Below are 19287 nucleotides of genomic sequence, written 5' to 3' on the forward strand. Positions count from 1 at the left end.
CAGCAGGGTCTCATTAGATAAGTCTGATTACTTCAGGTTTCCGCAAGTCACTGGCCCAAATTAGGTTCATTCAATGCTCTGGGACAAGAAATAAGAGCTTTTCTCAGCTACACTATCCTAAACACTTGAGGTAATCAAATGTAATGTGCTCTCAAAGAACTGTGCAGTTATCACCTGCCTCTTAGTCAGACCTCTCTTCTAGGAGAATGGTACACCAAATGGGACATGTAGGACAGGTGGTCTTAGAATGAGGAGAGACTAAGGGAGGCACATCTGTAAACAAACCTCAGAAGCATTAACCTCAAGAGGTCCCAGAGAAACTAACTGTTTGTCTGCTTTGTTCTGGGATGGAAGCTGAGCCAGCCTCTCAGAACAGGGATATACCAGTTAACAGAGGTTGGCTGTTAACAGAGGTTGGTCTATGAACTCGATATATATACTCCAATCTTTCTTTGTAATCCAAGAGGAGGCATTAAGCCTAATCCAATTGAATTAATTAGGAGACCCCCCCCCCCCCCCGGTAGTCCTGCAATATTTTTCTCTTCAGGTGATTATCTATTTCCCAATCTTCCTCCGCCGAATGCGAAGGCAGCGCATTGCAGATCCTAACCATTTCCTGCATAAAGACTTTTTTCCTCATGTCGCCTTTGTTTTCCTTTTGCCAATCACTGCCTCTGGTTCACCACCCTTCCGCCGCCAATGGGAAAGTTTTCCCCCCTATCTACTTTGCCCAATGCAGGATTTTATTGCCCATCCCTAGTTACCTTGGGAAGGTGATGGTGGGTCTTCTTAAATTTCCCCAGCTATGTAGAGAAGCTGCACCCTCAGAGCAGTAACCAGTGAAGGATTAGCAACATGGGTCCGAATGAGATTTTGCTTTCACAGGACACGAAAAGCGCCCACATTATTTAGAGGGAAAACCCAGAAATAAATGTTTATCTGCAATTTGTAGCACTTGAACCTTCGTGTATTGTAAATATAGAAAAATTAAATCCTGTCTAAAATCAATAATAGGCTGAAGGACAAAGCAAATTTTGTATTTGAAAATGGGCACATGTTGGCTGGAATTCTCCAGCAGTTGCGATCACTTTTCCCATTAGCAGCGCATCTGCGCCCACTGGTTTCCGAGCAGCATGGGTTGGCTACAATGAGAAATCTCATTGACAAGTGGCGGGAAAACAGAATTTCGCCACCAGCAAATGACGCGCTGCAGAGAAATACACAGCTGGGGGACCAGCAATCCCATCCCATATCTTTGATACAATTGACATGGTAACTGCAAACGACTGAATCCAATCCCCTTTGCTTTAAACATTAAGTGATAAATTTCAGGCAGTAACATAAAAGTCAACTTACTTTTTGGCTTCAGCTACTGCCTCCATCAGTCGACGAGCTGTAGCCAAGAGCAAGGCCACGGTGAGTTCAGCAGTGGCATTGGTCAGGACATCTGGGGTGTAGCCCACCCGAATTCCCCTTCAAACACAGGAAATATGGAAATCAGTATTCCACTTTGCAATAGGCTCAATCACTGTGTAATTTTCAAACTTGTCTTGAACTTTTTTGTGTTTAAAGTTTAAAGTTAAATGCAGGGTTTGTCTCGCACTTGGAAACCAGAGATCTGCAGGAAGTGGCCTTTGTTCGTTAACCTCAGACAGCTTTGATGTTCTGATTACATCAAGCAAACCCACAGCTACTGAGCTGTGAACAACACTTGTGCTGTGCCAATTGTTTCGAGCAGCCATTACTAGAGACAGATGACTAAATAAAGCCCTGAAAGGCAGATTCACAGTTTTTCATCTCATTGAACTCTCAGTGACGTTTGGATGAATCAAAGAGAAAACGGATATTAAACATGAGTGTTTGTGGGGCTGTGGAGAGTCCGTGAGCGAGAAGGAGAACATAATGGAGTGACTCCGTCATAAATGAGGAACAGGCTTGTGATACAAAAAAAAGTGTAATAACTGCAAGAGTCAAATTGAGTGACGGTGCGTTTTCACCATCATTAACAATATTAACATTCTTGCTGTTTCTTCACCAGGTGGTCAGGTTGCACTTTTTGGATATCTGAAAGGAGAAAGATAGAAGGGTATGGTTGTAGTGGAGGGAGTGGAGGAAAACAAGAAGTGTATGCTCACACCATCTGCAGCCTATAAATCCCAAGAGATTGTGGGATGAGGAAGAAGTGGATATAAGAAGGGGAATTAAGTTTGAGGATACTCTCATCTTTGCCGATTTCAGCCTGAGCGTTGACCACAGCTTTAGCAATGGGCATTTCAGTAATGGTCAGCATTGTCTCCACCATGGCGATAGGTTGGGCAAGCACATCTATCCCCTCCTGAATTGGCCTTGTAGCCAATGTCTGCCATGTTGTGACATGCCTTTAAGGAATAGCAGCAGGCATCACTAGAAGGGAAGTGTGTCATCTAATCCAGTCTTAGTTTCACTTGGGCATGTGAGCTGAAAACACACACCGCTCCAGTGCTGATGTCTTCTCGCTTTCTAACCGTGTATGTATGTTCTAATGCGCCCAGTTTAAATAAATGAACCCACAACACAGTAAGTGTTTGGTGCCTTTATATCATTATGGACCATCATGGTGTTCAGGGGTGGTCAAACAGCCTGGCAGCAAGATTAAATACAGATCATGACATGGTGAACAGCCTTAAAATGTGCTACATGGCATGAGATGACCCTTGATGTTTTAATCAGACCACAACAAGTTCACGGTGTTGACATCACAGCTTGGTGACGGCACAGAAAGGTTTTAAAGACATTGTGCGGAGAGTGTACTCAACTGAAGAGCTGGTCAGCAGATGGATCTCTGGTGGTGAGATTGCAATGCATAACCTGTCAGTTCCTGAGAGGGACAATGTGTTGAGAGGACCACCATCAGTTTAGTTCAGCTGGAAAGACTAGTGGCCTGGGAAAAGTCTTCATATAAAGTTTGCGATTATAAAGTGTGGCTTCAGGACGATTAAATATAATGAATAAAATGAGGAGAATCGTCAGTGATATTGTTAGCATATCCATAAAGTTCCCCAGTTTGAATTGGCATGCAGCTGAACGACTATCCAAATTCTCACTGTTTAGATAGTACTGTATACAGAGCTACGGTTTCTTGATTCAAGGGAGTCTGAATCAGACCAGCAAGCCATAAAAATTCACGTAGCCATTGGAAATGAAGTTCGACACAGGCTGAACACATCAGAATTAACTGCAGAAGAGCTAAATAATTCGCAAAAGATACAATGTGAAGCCTGCTCCTGCCCGAGATCACATTGTTAACGTGATATTACACTAGATAACCAATTAATGGCCATCCAGCGTGAAACACTCTCTGTGAAAGTCTGAGTGCTGTCAGGGAGGGTGGGAAGAGGGCGGGTGCCGAGTAAAGGGAATGTACGGGCTGGTGGCTCCAATGTGCCCCCTCAGGGAGACAGTTTCTAGGAAGCTGTCTCAGGAACAGAGTGGAGAAAATATGTCATGAGTGTCTGATGGCACAGTCATACACAGACCTCAGTCCCCAGACATATTTGTTAATTGTATTTGAGCCCTGACTTTCATCCTGTCCTAGAACAAGGCTGCAGCTGAAACGTAAAGGCCGCCTTGTCAATCGGCCTGCCCGCCAAATGTAAAGGCAGACCTGCAATGTAAAGCCCAATTGCCATTTAATGAATTCAAATTAGCTCCTTTTTAAAAAAATAATTTTATTCAAAGTTTTTCACATATTTTCAACAAACAAAACCCCCCCTTACAAAAATAAGAGAAACAACAAAAAACGCATAAATAAACAGATTATAGCTATATCACACATTCCCCCAGACTACATGCCCCCCATTAAACGATAAACAATAATAAATACAATAGTAAACACAAAGTACACCCCCTCCCCGGGTTGCTGCTGCTGCTGACCATCTCTTAACGCTCCGCTAGAAAGTCTGGGAACGGTTGCCACCGCCTGAAGAACCCTTGCACGGATCCTCTTAAGGCAAATTTTACCCGCTCTAATTTAATAAACCCTGCCATGTTGCTGATCCAGGCTTCCACACTTGGGGGGCCTCGCATCCATCCACTGCAACAGAATCCTCCGCCGGGCTACCAGGGACGCAAAGGCCAGAATACCGGCCTCTTTCGCCTCCTACACTCCCGGCTCGTCCGATACCCCAAATATTGCGAGCCCCCAGCTCGGCTTAACCCGGGTGTTCACCACCTTCGACACCGTCCTCGCATCGCCCCTCCAGAACTCATCCAGTGCTGGGCACGCCCAGAACATGTGGGCATGGTTTGCCGGGCTCCCCGAACACCTGTCCTCTACCCCAAAAAACTGACTCAGCCTTGCCCCAGTCATGTGCGCCCTGTGCAGAACCTTAAATTGTATCAGGCTAAGCTTGGCGCAAGAGGAGGAAGAATGTACCCTACCCAGGGCGTCCACCCACGTACCCTTGTTTATCTCCTCCCCAAGCTGCTCCTCCCATTTACCTTTTAGCTCCTCCACCAAGGCCTCCTGCATCTCCCGGTAGATCCCAGAGAGCACTCTATCCTGGATCCTGCGTACTGGCAACAGCGGGAATGCCCTCACCTGCCGTCTTACGAACGCCCTTACCTGCATGCACCTGAAAGCATTTCCAGGGGGGAGCCCTAATTTTTCTTCCAACGTCCCAAGGCTCGCGAACATTCCTTCTATAAACAGGTCCCCCATCCTTCTAATACCTGCCCTGTGCCAGCTCCGGAACCCCCCATCCATTCTCCCCGGGACAAACTGATGGTTTTCTCGGATCGGGGACCACACCGAAGCCTCTACCTCCCCCCTGTGGCATCTCCATGGCCCCCAAATTTTGAGGGACGCCGCCACCACTGGACTCGTGGTGTACCTTGTCGGCGGGAGTGGCAGCGGTGACGTCACCAGCGCTCTCAGGCACGTGCCCACACAGGACGCCATCTCCAGCCTCTTCCAAACTGCCCCCTCCCCCACCCACTTGCGTATCATCACCACGTTGGCAGCCCAGTAGTACCCGCATAGATTAGGCAACGCTAGCCCCCCTCTGTCCCTGCTCTGCTCCAGAAACACCCTTCTCACCTTCGGGGTCTTCTTCGCCCATACAAACCTCATAATGCTCCAGATAACCCGCTTAAAAAAGGCCTTGGGGATCAGGATGGGGAGGCACTGGAATATAAAAAGGAACCTCGGGAGCACCGGCATCTTCACCGACTGCACCCTACCCGCCAGTGAGAGCGGCAGCATATCCCACCTTTTAAACTCCTCCTCCATTTGCTCCACCAGCCTCGTCAAGTTGAGCCTGTGTAGGGCCCCCCAGCTCCTGGCCACCTGGATCCCCAGGTACCTAAAACTCCTTTCCGCCCTTTTCAGTGGAAGCTCATCTATCCCCCTTCCCTGGCCCCCTGGATGTACCACGAACAGCTCGCTCTTCCCCATGTTGAGCTTATACCCGGAAAAGTCCCCAAACTCCCTGAGGATCCGGATCACCTCCGTCATCTCCCCCACCGGGTCCGCCACATACAATAACAGATCGTGAGTATACAGCGATACCCGGTGTTCCTCCCACCCCCCCACACCAACCCGCCACATACAATAACAGATCGTGAGTATACAGCGATACCCGGTGTTCCTCCCACCCCCCCCACACCAACCCCCTCCAGTTCCTGGACTCCCTCAAAGCCATCGCCAAAGGCTCAATTGCCAACACAAATAGCAGGGGGGATAGGGGGCACCCTACCTCGTCCCCTGGTACAGCCGAAAGTATTCCGACCACCTGCGATTCGTGGCCACAATCGCCACCGGGGCTTCGTATAGTAACCTCACCCAACTGATGAACCCCTCCCCGAACCTCCTCAATACCTCCCAGAGGTACCCTCACTACCCTATCAAAGGCCTTCTCTGCATCCATAGCCGCCACAATCTCCGCCTCCCCTCCTCCACTGCCGGCATCATGATTACATTTAGGAGCCTCCGCACGTTGGTGTTTAGCTGCCTTCCTTTCACGAAATCCGTCTGGTCCTTGTGGATGACCCCCGGGACACAGTCCTCAATTCTAGTAGCCAACACCTTCGTTAACGGTTTCGCATCCACATTGAGGAGCGAGATTGGCCTATACGACCCACACTGGGGTCCTTGTCAGCGCCCAAGACATCGTCGGAGGTAGGACCTCTTCTCCTCTTCTTTCCTCCCCCCCCCCCCCCCCCCCCCCCCCCCCCCCCCCCCCCCCCCCCCCCACTAGTAGTGGGCCCAGCAGGTCCATATAATTCCTGTAAAATTCCACCGGGAACCCATCTGGCCCCGGTGCCTTCCCCACGTGCATACTCCCCAGTCCCTTAGCCAGTTCCTCCAGCCCTACCGGTGCCCCAAGCCCCGCCACCTGCCCCTCCTCTACCCTCGGGAACCTCAGCTAGTCCAGAAACCGGCGCATCTCCCCCCTCCTCCGTCCGGGGCTCCGACCTATACAGCCCCTCATAAAAGTCTCTAAATATGCCGTTTATTCCCACCACACTCCGCACCATGTTCCCCCCTTAATCTCTAACTCCCCCAATCTCCCTCGCTGCCTCCTGCTTCCGAAGCTGGTGTGCCAGCATCCGGTTAGCCTTCACCCCGTATACATACACCGCCCCTTGCACCTTCCTCCACTGTACCTCCGCCTTCTTGGTAGTCAACAGGTCGAACTTGGCCTGGAGGCTTCGTCGCTCCTTGAGTAGTCCCTCCTCGGGGACGTCTGCGTACCTCCTATCTACCCTTGCCATCTCCCCCACCAGCCTCTCCCTCTCTCTCCTCTCCTTCCCCTCCTTGTGGGCCCTAATGGAGATTAGCTCTCCCCTGATCACCGCCTTCAGCGCCTCCCAGACCACCCCTACCTGCACCTCCCCATTATCGTTGACCTCTAGGTATCTTTCTATGCAGCCCCGGATCCGCTTCGCTCGCCTCTTCATCCGCCAACAACCCCACCTCCAGGCGCCACAGCGGGCGCTGGTCCCTCTCGTCCCCAAGCTCAAAGTCCACCCAGTGCGGGGCATGGTCAGAGATGGCTATGGCCGAATACTCCGTGTCCTCTGCTCTCGGAATCAGCGCCTTGCTCATCACGAAAAAGTCAATCCGGGAGTAAGCTCTATGGACATGGGAAAAGAATGAGAATTCCTTGGCCCCCGGCCTAACAAACCTCCATGGGTCCACTCCTCCCATCTGGTCCATAAACCCCCTCAGCACCTTGGCCGCTGCCGGCCTCCTACCAGTCCTGGACCTAGAGCGGTCCAATGCTGGATCTAATACTGTATTATCAAGCTCCCTGCCTCCAGGTCCGGGATCCGCCCAACATGCGCCACATAAATCCGGCATTGTCCCAGTTCGGGGCATACACATTCACCAAGACCACATGCACGCCCTGCAGCTTACCACTCACCATTACGTACCTACCTCCATTGTCTGCCACAATGCTCAGCGCCTCAAACGACACCTACTTCCCCACCAAAATCACCACCCCTCGATTCTTTGCGTCCAACCCCAAATGGAAGACCTGCCCTACCCACCCCTTTCTCAGGCTAACCTGGTCTGCCACCCTCGGGTGCGTCTCCTGGAGCATGGCCACATCTGCCTTCAGTCCCTTCAGGTGCGCGAACACACGGGCCCTCTTGACTGGCCTGTTCAGGCCTCTCTCTCATTCCAAGTTATCAGACGGATAAGGGGGCTACCCGCACACCCCCCCCCCCCCCCCCCCCCCCCACCCCGCCGATTAGCCATCACCCTGTCTAGGCCAGCCACGTGCCCGCGCCTCCCGCACATTCCATTCCCCCCCCTAGTGGCAGACCCCCCCGCCCCGACTCTCTCTACAGACTCCAGCTCCCCCTTGGCCATTGCAGCAGCAGCCCCGGTACCCCCCTCCCCCCCCAGCTGCGTTGCTCCCCCCCATAGCACTCCCGCAAGTCAGCTGACTCCTGCTGACCCCGGCGGCTCCCACCACTCCATCAACCCCCCAATGTGAGAATCTCCTCTTCCCCCCCCCCCCCCCACCTGTCCATCAGTGGGCGCTCCCCTGCGGCACCCCCCCCCCCCCCCCCCCCGACCTCACCCCCTTCCTCCCCTAGCATGGGGAAAAACCTGCCGTTTACACCAAGCTGGCCCCGCCCTTACCCCAGCTCCCTCACCTCGGGCCTCGCCCCTCCCTCCACAACGGGGCCTCCTCTTCCAACCACCGACGCCCACACTCTCTCCAAACCCCCACTACAGACCAGAAAAAAGAGAAAAAGTAGTACCAAACAGAACCCCCCCCCCAAAACACAACAATCACATCAATCTCCTCTCGACAACCCCTCGCCACTGACCCTCAATCCGAGTCCAACTTTTTGGCCTGGATAAAGGTCCACGCCTCCTCTGGCGTCTCGAAGTAGTGGTGGCGGTCCTTGAAGGTGATCCACAGTTGCGCCGGCTGCAACATTCCAAATTTCACCCCCTTCCGATGCAGCGCCACCTTAGCCCGATTGTACCCGGCCCTCTTCTTGGCCACCTCCGCGCTCCAGTCCTGGTATATCCGGACCTCTGTATTCTCCCACCTGCTGCTCCGCTCTTTCTTTGCCCACTTAAGGACACACTCCCTGTCCACGAAGCGGTGGAACCGCACCAGCACCGCCCGCTCGTTGGGCTTGGGCCTCCTCGCCAGGACTTGATGGGCCCCCTCCAGCTCCAGGGGCCCCAGGAATGCCCCCTCGCCCATCCGCGTGATCAGCATCGTGACCCAACATCCACCCCCTCCAGGAGACCCAGGATCCGCAAGTTCTTCCTCCTCGAACGATTCTCCATGTCCTTGAACTTCACCTGCCATTTCTTATGCACCTGCCATTTCTTATGCTGCGCCTCTACCTTCACCGCCAGGCCCAAGATCGCGTCCTCGTTCTCCGAGGCCTTTTGCCGCACCTCCCGGATCGCCGCCCCTTGGGCCTTCTGGGTCTCGAGCAGCTTGTCAATCGAAGCCTTCATCGGCTCCAACAGCTCTGTCTTCAGCTCCGTGAAGCAGCGCTGGAGAAACTCCTGCGACCACTCCGCCCACGCTGCCTGGTCCCCACCCGCCGCCATCTTGGTTTTCCTCCCTCGCACTTTTTGCCGCTCCAATCTACTTTCTTCACCGCTCCACTCCTGGTCCAATCCATACAGTGCCGGGGAAATATTGCTGTCACCTTCCCATTCTGGGAATCGCCGAACAAATGCCGTGGGGGCCCTAAAAAGAGCCCAAAAGTCCGCTTCTGGCAGGAGCTGCCGAACGAACGACTTAGCTCTGCATAGCCGCAACCGGAAGTATCAAGTTAGCTCCTTGATTGTCGGTGCGCGCACTCACTGATCGAAATATCATACGAGGGCGCAATGACGTCTAGGTGTGTGCCCCAGGATCTGTACACCTAACATTTTGGTCATGGACTACATTGGAACACCGATTCAGAATCCAGTTAAACCTAGATTTTGTCAATAGCCTGCAGAATTGATTGTCAGCAGATGCAGAGACAAATATATATGCTGTGATTTTTGAAACCCAGAGGTAGCAGACAGAAATGCTGAGTTAGTGATCACATCCATTTCCATGGAAAGTGTTCCACATAGATTTGCTAGACAAGCCCAAAACATAAGGCATTGAGGGCTACTCAAGGAAAAAAGCACAAAGCAATCCTTGCAGGTCGATGAAGCCTACAGGTCTGAAGCATAACCCCAATTAGAATATCTAAACCTAGCATGTGGAAGCTGTGGCCTTCTACATGCAACAAGAAAATACCCAGCTTTCTAGCAATTCTGTAGGGCATGTGGTGGAAAGGGTCATTGGCAGTGGGGCTGATGCAGCACCAAGAGTGTCAGGCACTAATCTAAACAGACCGTACACAATGGGTACCTTCAGGCAAGAAGAATGACCATCCAGTATCCTGTTCAAAACATATACGTTGGGTGACTGACAAACCTGAAAACTGTGATAATGTGCACGATGAGATGAAGAGCGTGAACACATGTTTCACACCATCAATCTCCTGGAAAACATAGGCCAGGATATTTCATATGGTGGGGTTTCCCATCCCTGCCATCTGATGAATCAGTGAGGAACACATCCCAACTTGAAGCGATTTCACATTGAATGAGTGTTAATTGGCCGCACACAGGACTACTGCCCTCACTCAGGAGGAAGTCCTGCCTCCCGAGAGCTGTTGGCCAACCTGATTGTATGACAGCTCTCTAGTCCCTGCAGTGGACAGTTAATGAATACAACAGAGCCTACGTCCCAGGACTGGGTGGCAAGGTCATTTTCGGCGTCCCAAGGCAGACAGAGTAGAGAAGGTCTTGGAGTGTGGAAAGTGCACGATTGTGGTGTTTGGGGGGAGGGAGGGGGGGGGGGGGGGGTGGAGGAGGAGGAGGAGGAGGTCCCTGGTCACGGTCCTTATGGGAATGGTCACCCAAATTTAGAAGGGGCTCCACCTTCCTGCCTGCCTGAGACCTAAGCCCAAGATGTTTTAGGTTTCTCCCACATCTGGGAAATCCGGCCACCAGCCTAAAATTGAGGTTGGACAGAAAACAGTGTAATTGACCAAATGTTGGCCACTTAAGTGCCTCATTTGGGGCAAGGGCTGGGCCTTGACATCCCCAACAATATTGCTGTGAGGTTGTGGCAGGAACCTAGAAGGAAGGCTGTTCCTTCTATTTCACGCTGCCCCCTCCCCCAACTGAAAACCTGCCGGCGAGGCGGTGTTAAATTCAGGCCATAGTTACCGTCACACCGCCCAGGATTCTCCGTTCTGGAGCCGAAGTGCTCCCACCATCAGAGAATCAGGACTAGTCCCTGTTGGCATTGGGAGCAGGGCCCAGTTGCGGGTCTCGTCCCTTACCCATACAAATATATGCATGGTGTAGAGCTCATCAGATTCTGTCAGAATCCTGGTACTGGGCTACCAATTGAGCAGGTGGCCCGAATCCGGAGTCCATCAGAAGGCCCCCCCTCCCACAATGCAAATCCTGCACCCCACCGCAACACCGACGAGTAGCATCCTCTCCTCAACCATGGGAATAACTGGTTATCCCCACAGCACACACACACACACATGAAGGTGACCCAACCCCCTCCCCACTAACTCTTTCAGCACCCCATCAGAGAACCCCATCAATCACCCCTGCCTGAAAGCTGAAGAGTAGTCCTCCAGGCAGTAAAGTAAAAGATCACTGCATGTTCACATAACCTTCCCTAACATCTGCTGCCTCAGACAAAAATGTTTAAAGCAGCGGCTGCTACACATGTCAGAGGCTTCTTCAAAAGCCAATTACATTTAAAAGAACTTCAAATCGTCTTGACAGCCTTTGTAATCCAAAACTCCCATTCAATTTCACCCAATACATTTCACTGCCAATGATAGTTTTATTAGTCCAGAGATATCTGCTTAGTGGATTGTTTATTAATCATTCCCTTTATGCTTGAATGCATCCCCATTACCCTGCTTTGATACTAACCACAATGTTTATAAACACCCTTAATATAAGTGACAGCTCCTCACCACATCAAAAGGAGCCAAGTGATTGCTGCTGTGAAGTGTAAGTGAAACCACTTAGCTCCAGGTGGGTGTGGCTCAGATGAAAAGACTTGTAAGAAAGTCTATTTCATAGGATGTGGGCATCACGAGCAAGGCCAGCATTTGTTGCCCATCCATAATTGTCCTTGAACCGTGAGGCTTGTGAGGTCATTTCAGAGGCCAGTTAATCATATAGCTACTGGCCTGTAGTCACATGGAAACCAGACCAGGTAAATGTGGTAGATTTCCTTCCCCTGAATGACATTCAGAAACCAGATGGATTTTTACAGCCATCAATTATGTTTGGCATGGTCACTATTATTCAGACTAGCTTTATATTTCAAATTTATTAAGTGGATTTAAATATCACCAGCTGCCATGGTGGGATTTGAACCCATGTCCCCAGGACAATAGCCATGTCCCCAGTTCACCACATGCCCAAACCTGTACCCTACCTCTCCAAATGATTTCAACAGCTTTAGACTTTCTCCTATATTGTCTAAAAACCAGACATTGTGGGTGGGAACCTCCAATCTCCTAGCCACATGTTTCTCGGCAATGGAAGGTGGCGCACCATTCGCTGGAGGCGGAATTCTCTGCTCCCACCACTGTCAATGGAAATTCCCATTGAAACTCCCCACTCCGCCGGGAAACCCACAGGCAAGGGTGCTCTGCTGGCGGGACCAGAGAATCCGTCGCCAGCAAATTGTCGGAGAATTCAGGCTTGTGTTTTAGTCAAATCACTAGCCAAAATCAGACCTGACTGGGGAGCTACGCTGAACATGTGCAGCATATATTTACAGGAATAATACCTGGATTCGAAGGGTAAATTGTAAAGAGAGTTTGCACAAATTGAGGTCATATTCCCTGGAATTTAGAACATTAATGGGACAATCTGATTGAAATTTAAGATATTGGTCGGAATTCTCCGGTCATTGCGATTCGCTTTTCCCGCTGGCAGCGAACCCTAACCCACTGGTTTCCCGGCCGTGTGTGGCGGTTTCAATGGGAAATCCCATTGACAAGTGGTGGGAGTATAGAATCCCGCCGCCAGTGAACGGCGTGCCACCGAGAAACACGTGTCCGGGGAACCGGAGAATTCAACCCAATAAAGGAAGGGCTAGTTTTTTTCTAACTTCCCTTGAAGGGGAGTCCAGTACTGTGGACAACACCGAGGGCACAGTCTAAAGATTAGAGACAGGCCTTTCAGGAGTGAAACTAAATGCTGAACTTTATGAGCCACTTATGGGCAGGAAAACAGGCAGGCAGACCCGTAAATTAGGGCACCATGTCATTGGCGGCATACACACTGCCAGTCCACCCAACCCTGCCTACTGTATTTTTACGGCTATGTCACATGTCTGTCGCCCAGTTGAGGCTCTCAAGTGGGAAATTAATGCTCAATTAAAAGTCTCATCCCCCCCTCCATGATGCCATAGCATGTCTCTCAGCTCCTCACTGGGGCTCGACAGCCTGACCCTGGAGAGATCTTGGACATATCTCAATGTGCAGGTCCAACTCTGACACCACCTGCAGTACCAACAATGACCACTACCCCTGCATGGCACTGCCAGTGTAACCTCTGATTGGCTAGCAGCTCTCTGAGGTGGGAATTCCTCCTGGAGTCAGGGAAATCCTGCCTCACACTAATAAAAGCGTCAGTTCCCTAAACTTTAATGAGGGCGAGTCGGCTAAACAGATATGGGCCCATCCCCAAAATTTATACTGGTGTGCGGGGAGCCCGCTCTCAGCGCAAAATCTAGCCCGAAGAAATTTCTACACAAAAAGGGTAGTGAAAGTTTGAAACATTCTACTGGAAATGTCAATTGATGCTAAATTAATTGTTAATTTTAAATCTGAGATTGATAGAGTTTTGTCAATCTCGGGTATGAAGGAATTTGGGGCAAAGAGGGTTGTATGGAGTTACCTTACAGACTAGCCATGATCTTTTTGAATGGCCTATTCCTGTTCCTATGTGATGGCTCAATTAATTTAACTCTAACAGCCAGCAGGCAGGAGAGATCCTCCTCTCTCTCTCTCTCTCTCTCTCTCTCGCCCCCCCCCCCCCCCCCCCCCCCCCCCCCAACTAGTTTGGGCTGAAATTGAACCCAAAACCCAGTGATGATAGGCTAGGGTCTAATCCATTGTGCTACTTGAGTCGGGTGTCTATATTTCTTGAGTGTCGATATCAGATAACAAGACAATAAGCATTGCACATTGCTGTATAGGTTGTGGGATTCAAAACTCTGCAACAAATAGTTAAGTTAATGAAGGTGTAACATTGTACATAAGGGTCTTTTAGTGTATGAAATTGATAACATTGGCATTTTATTTCCAAATATTTTACCTTTTTTTAATTTCCTCCAGAGAGAGATGATCAACCCCCACAGACATGGTGCTGATAACTTTCAATTTGGGCCCTATGTCAGGAAAAAGATCTCAAAATGAAATCAAGCACATAGCAGTTCTGTACAATGTTGAACTTAGCCTGAGAATTAAAAAGTTTTCACATTTTACTAGCTAGCTATTGCAGCCAATGAGAATTGTTATTACATTACGAGCGTCCAATTGAAGGCCTGGGTGAGCCTTGTCTCAGTCGCAGAATTTCTGTCTCAGAGTTGAGAGGTTATAAATTCAAGACCCATTCAAGACAGTTCTGGAGATGAGAGTTCCAGGACTGGATTTAACGTGATGCCGTAGTCCCTGCCGTTTTGGCTAAAAGGTCGGTGTGGAGTGTCCACCCATGAGTAATTTGGCTGCCTGATAGGAATTGGGCAGCCTATTTACTATTAATTGAGTTGAGGCATGACTTCCACTCCTCAGTAACAGAGGTCCACCTAAAAGAGCTGCAGGTGGTGATTGTGTGGTTGCACAAATTTGTCGAGAAGGAAAAGATTGTACGACGGGCCAGGGAGAAGTGAGACTGTGAATGGGAGGGGAATTGTATCCAAATATATCAAGATATTGGTGCAAAGCTGGCAAAGAGACATGTTGGATTCAACAGGGCCAAAGTGGTGTTGTACTGAAGGGAGATTTGGTTTGGGGTGCTGTACCCGGCGAAACTGTGGGTCACACTTGAAGGCCGGGAGGACTATTTTGAAACACCAGAAGAGGCTAATGACTTTATAAGGTATCATAAACTGGGGGAGAACTGGGAGTTGGTGTGCAATGGAGGAGCTGTATCTGCAAAGGTTGGAAGTTATGGTAGTTATATGTTGCCAGAGGATGGGGTTTATTTTGTCTTTTTTTTCTTGTACTTTGGGGAATTATACATGTGAAAGTTTGTAAACAGCCCCCCCCCCTACCCAAGCCATACCGTCTGTGGTGTTTTTCTTTTTGGAGGAGGCCATTTGTGACTTTGGGTGTTTTTTCTTTACGGGTAAGGGGTGGGTATGGTGGGGCCCGCTGAATGGGGTTGTTGTTTGAGAGGTATTCAGGTGGGTAGTGTCGCCGCTTGCACTGCACAGGCCAAGAAGGAATTGGTGGGGGCGGGTGTGTGCAGGGGAGGGGCTTTGAGTGGAGCTGCCATGCTGGCAGGTAAGGCTGGTGAGTGGGGTGCTGGAGGGGACGCCGATGATCCTAGTCAACATATATGCTCCGAATTGGGATGATGCGGGATTTGTGAGGATTTGCTGGGAGCTAGAGAGTTGTTGGCAGAAAGGAAGAGGTTGCAGGGGCAGTTCGATAGGTTGACAATGGGAGGGGTGGTAGGGCAGCAACGGAGAGCAAGGGGGGTGCAATATGAATGTGATGAGAAGGCATGCTAAGGAAGCAGTCTGCGTCCAGGGAAAAAAGGTGCGACTAGAGAAGGGGGAGGTAGTGTCAGACAGGAGGATAAATGAGATGATCACGGGGTACAATGAGAAGTTGTACAGGGCAGAGCCGGTGGAGAGGAAGGCGTTATGGGATGATTCCTGGATGGATTGGAGTTCCCAAAGTTGGAGGAAGAGAAGGGGCAGGCATTGGAGGTGCCGGTGGGGCTGAGGGAGGTGATTGACAACATTAGGGGGATTGTCGGGGAAGGGTCCAGGGCCCGATGGCTTTCCAACAGAGTTCAGAAGGCGATTGCAATGGAGTTGGCACTGCATTTGTTGGGATGTTCAATGAGGCAATATGGTTATGACTCCGTCAGTGGGGCGAGTGCCGGAGGTCATTGTCTCTATGGATGCAGAAAAGGCTTTTGATCGGGTGGAGTGGAGGTATCTATTTGAGATCTTGGGTAAATTTGGGTTTGGCCCGAAGTTTGTGGCCTGGGTGTGTCTGTTATATGTAGCTCCAGGGACAAGTTTATGTACAAATGGGACAAGTTCACGGAGATTTGGGCCACAGAGAGGTATGAGACAGGTGTCCACTGTCACCGTTGCTGTTCGCGCTGGCGAATGAGATCATGGTGATGGGCCTTAGGGAGTCAGTGGAGTGGCAGGGGATTGTGAAGGGGAGCAGGGAGCACCGGGTGTCGCTGTATGCTGACAGACTGTTGTTGTTCGTGTTGGACAGTATGGGTAGGATCATGGGAATATTGAAGAGGTTTGGAGCCTTCTCTGGGTATAAGTTAAATGTCGGGAAGAACGAGGTGTTTCCGGTGAATGGGGTGGGGGGCCAACTTGGATGTTATCATTTAAGGTAGCTAGGGAAAGATTCAGGTACTTGGGGATTCAGGTGATGAGGGAATGGGCAACTTTGGTGGAGGAGATTAGGGGGGATTTTAAGAGATGGGATACATTACACCTGACACTGACAGGGAGGGTGCGGATTGTAAAAATGAATGTGCTGCCAAGGTTCCTGTTCATTTTCCAAACCCTCCTGAATTTTCTCCCAAAGGCTTTCTTCCGGAAATTGGAGACAATGTTTTCGGAGTTTATATGGGCGGGGAAGGTGCCAAGGGTAAAGAGGGCCCTGCTACAGAGGCAGAAAGTGGGGGTTGTTATTCCCGAACCTGCTGCACTGCTATTGGGAGTGAATGTGGAGATGTTGGAGAGAATTCTATCATAGAATCACAGAAGCATAGAATTTAAAGTGCAGAAGAAGCCCATTCGGCCCTTCGATTCCACACCAGACCTTGGAAAGAGCACCCTACTTAAGCCCACACATCTACCCTATCCCAGTAACCCCACCTAGTTGACATCACTGTGCAAGAATCACATGTTTAAGCTGGGGGAAATGGATGGGATGTACAGGAAGTGGGGGGAGGCGGGACTGGTGAGGGACTTGTATCTGGAAGGGTAGTTTGCCGATCTGGGTGAGTTGTGGGAGAGGTTTGCGATACCAAGGGGGAGTGAATTCAGATACTTACAGATGAGGGACTTTGCAAGAAAAAGGTGGAGGACGTTTCCCAGGTTGCAGGAGGATACCCTATTGGAGCAACTGCTGCTCCCGGATGAGTCGGGCGAGGGTAGGATTGGGGACATATATGGATGGCTGGGGGAGTGCGGGTATGGGGGGAGTGGTGGTGGCTCAAGTGGTGAGGATCAAGAGCAAATGGGTGGAGGAGTTGGGGGGGGGGAATGGGCAGGTGTCTGTGGTGTGAGGGGATGTTCGTCGCAAAGATGGGGAAGCGGGGGGGGGGGAAGTGTCGGGGCTAAAAGGGGAAAAACTGTACAAACCGTGGACTTGAGTTGTGGAGTGTATTGGGGTATATGTTAACGTTTTTACACATGTTTACAATAAAATACACTTTTAAACAAAAAGGAAGCCATTGGTAAGATTGGGTTGCAGGCATTTCAAAAGATATCCCTGAAAGTTCACAGACTAGTTATTCTGCCGGGATCCAAGGGGGAGAGAGAGAGAACATCTAGACTCAGCCTGTCTCTGTTATGTAGGAATACGGGTGAGAGCTTGCACTCGTATTGATAAAAACATATTTGTGAGGATTTAAAATAAAGCTGGAAGATTCACATAGCTTGAGCTAGAGAGAGGATCTCTAGGATAACCCTCACTGTGAAGGACAATTCTGGGGTTACCAGACTGAGAAAGAAACAGGAGTAAACCCTCAGGAGCTGAGACTCACATGACTGATTCAAGGAGAACTGAATGGCTACTTATTGGGATAATGTAATGTATAATTGTTAAGTGGGATTTGTCCGTCGTGTTGAAAGTAAAAGGGGAAAGTTCTGTTTTGCGCTTCTTAAATATAAGTTGGCTACCAAAATAGTGTTTAATCAAAATTGCTTTTAGTTTATTACAGTAAAAGTCATACAACATGAATTCTTGTTATGCTATCCGTTCAGCTATTCATTGGAAGTTCAAATTTATTTTCAAAACTTATCGGCCTGTACGGGGTCATAGCAAAATACTCAATGAGCTTTCTGCAAATAAAAGATATCATTACATACTTCAGATTTAAATTTAACAATCACAAAGCACATCATTACCAGAGGTTGAATAGTTTATACCTGCAGCATCTAGAAGTTCCTTGTCTATTTTCTCAGTCAATAAACAGTACAATCCATCTATTCCGGCAACTCCTTTCAACAGTTCTGTACGAGGGACAGGGTCATCAGAATCCCAATGCTTCACATCACAGCTGAAACAAAAAATCCCAACAAAATGGACCTGTTAGATTGTGGATCGGTGGGAGGACAATACCTTTGGACCATTGAGCTTCCTCCGCCATTCAAATAGATCACTTACCTCTTTTGCCATTTTCCCTACATCTCCATATCCCTTCATGAAATCATAGAATTTACAGTGCAGGAAGCCATTTGCTCCATCGAGTCTGCACTTACTCACTGGAAGAGCACCCTATTTATGCCTATACCTATGCCTCCATCCTTTCCTCGTAACCCAGTAACCCCACCTAACCTTTTGGACACCAAGGAGCAATTTAGCATGGCCAATCCACCAAATCTGCACATCTTTGGTATGTCATTAGTAAATGGAAATTTATCTTCTGTCTAAAACTTGTTCAATAATAGAGTTTCCATAGCCTTCTGGGGTAGAGAATTCCAAAGATTCACCACCTCCTGAGGCCTTTTGTTCCTGCTGGTAGCCAAGGCTGAGTTGCTTCCACCGCTGGAAAACATGCTGCGGAGAGGAGGGTTGGGGGGCAATCCCATAAGACTCAAAGATATAGGAGCAGAATTCGGCCATTCAGCCCATTGAGTCTGCTCCACCATTCAATCGTGGCTATGTTTCTCATCCCCATTACTCCCGATCCCCTTATTAATCAAGAACCTATCTATCTCTGTCTTAAAGACACTGTGATTTGGCCTCCACAGCCTTGAGTTCCACAGATTCACCACCCTTTGGAAGAAATTCCTCCTCATTTCAGTTTTAAAGGATCGTCCCTTAAGTCTGAGGCTGTGCCCTTGAGTTCTAGTTTTTCCTACTAGTGGAAACCTCCTCACCAAGTCCACTCTATCTCGGCTTCTCAGTATCCTGTAAGTTTCAAGAAGATCCCTCTCCTCATTCTTCTAAACTCTAATGAGTGCAGACCCAGAGTCTCAACCGCCCCTCCTATGATGAGCTCTTCATTCCAGGGTTCATTCCCAGCCCCTCTATGATTTTATCTTATATCTGGAACCACTGCTCTTTAGTTGAAGAGTTTAAGCTTATCTTCTAATTCTGATGAAGAATCTGCACAGGAATCTTACTTTGCTTTTTACTTTATTGTAAAGCTTTAATTGCAAAACTTTGCTGTTTCAGTTATTCAGGATCTATTTTCTGCTGCAGTTAAGTGTGGCTCCCTCTGCTGGATGGTGGCAGCCACATCACACATTCCCACAATAGCCCTGAACGATGTCCTGGACAGGGATT

General features: G+C 49.6%; 1 protein-coding gene across 1 annotated transcript in view; it reads right to left on the reverse strand.

Annotated features, from left to right (window-relative positions):
* The window catches only part of LOC119970244 (glyoxylate reductase/hydroxypyruvate reductase-like), a 102038-nt gene that overhangs the window by 33906 nt on the left and 48845 nt on the right, over positions 1-19287 (reverse strand). The window contains exons 2-4 of the mRNA XM_038804544.1: positions 17925-18055; positions 13880-13952; positions 1357-1473 (exon numbers count right to left, since the gene is read on the reverse strand). Of these exons, the coding sequence (XP_038660472.1) occupies positions 1357-1473; positions 13880-13952; positions 17925-18055 (321 nt within the window). The remainder of the gene's footprint in view (positions 1-1356; positions 1474-13879; positions 13953-17924; positions 18056-19287) is intronic.

The sequence above is a fragment of the Scyliorhinus canicula genome, chromosome 8 (assembly GCF_902713615.1).
Source record: "Scyliorhinus canicula chromosome 8, sScyCan1.1, whole genome shotgun sequence".
Classification (NCBI taxonomy): Eukaryota; Metazoa; Chordata; class Chondrichthyes; order Carcharhiniformes; family Scyliorhinidae; genus Scyliorhinus; species Scyliorhinus canicula.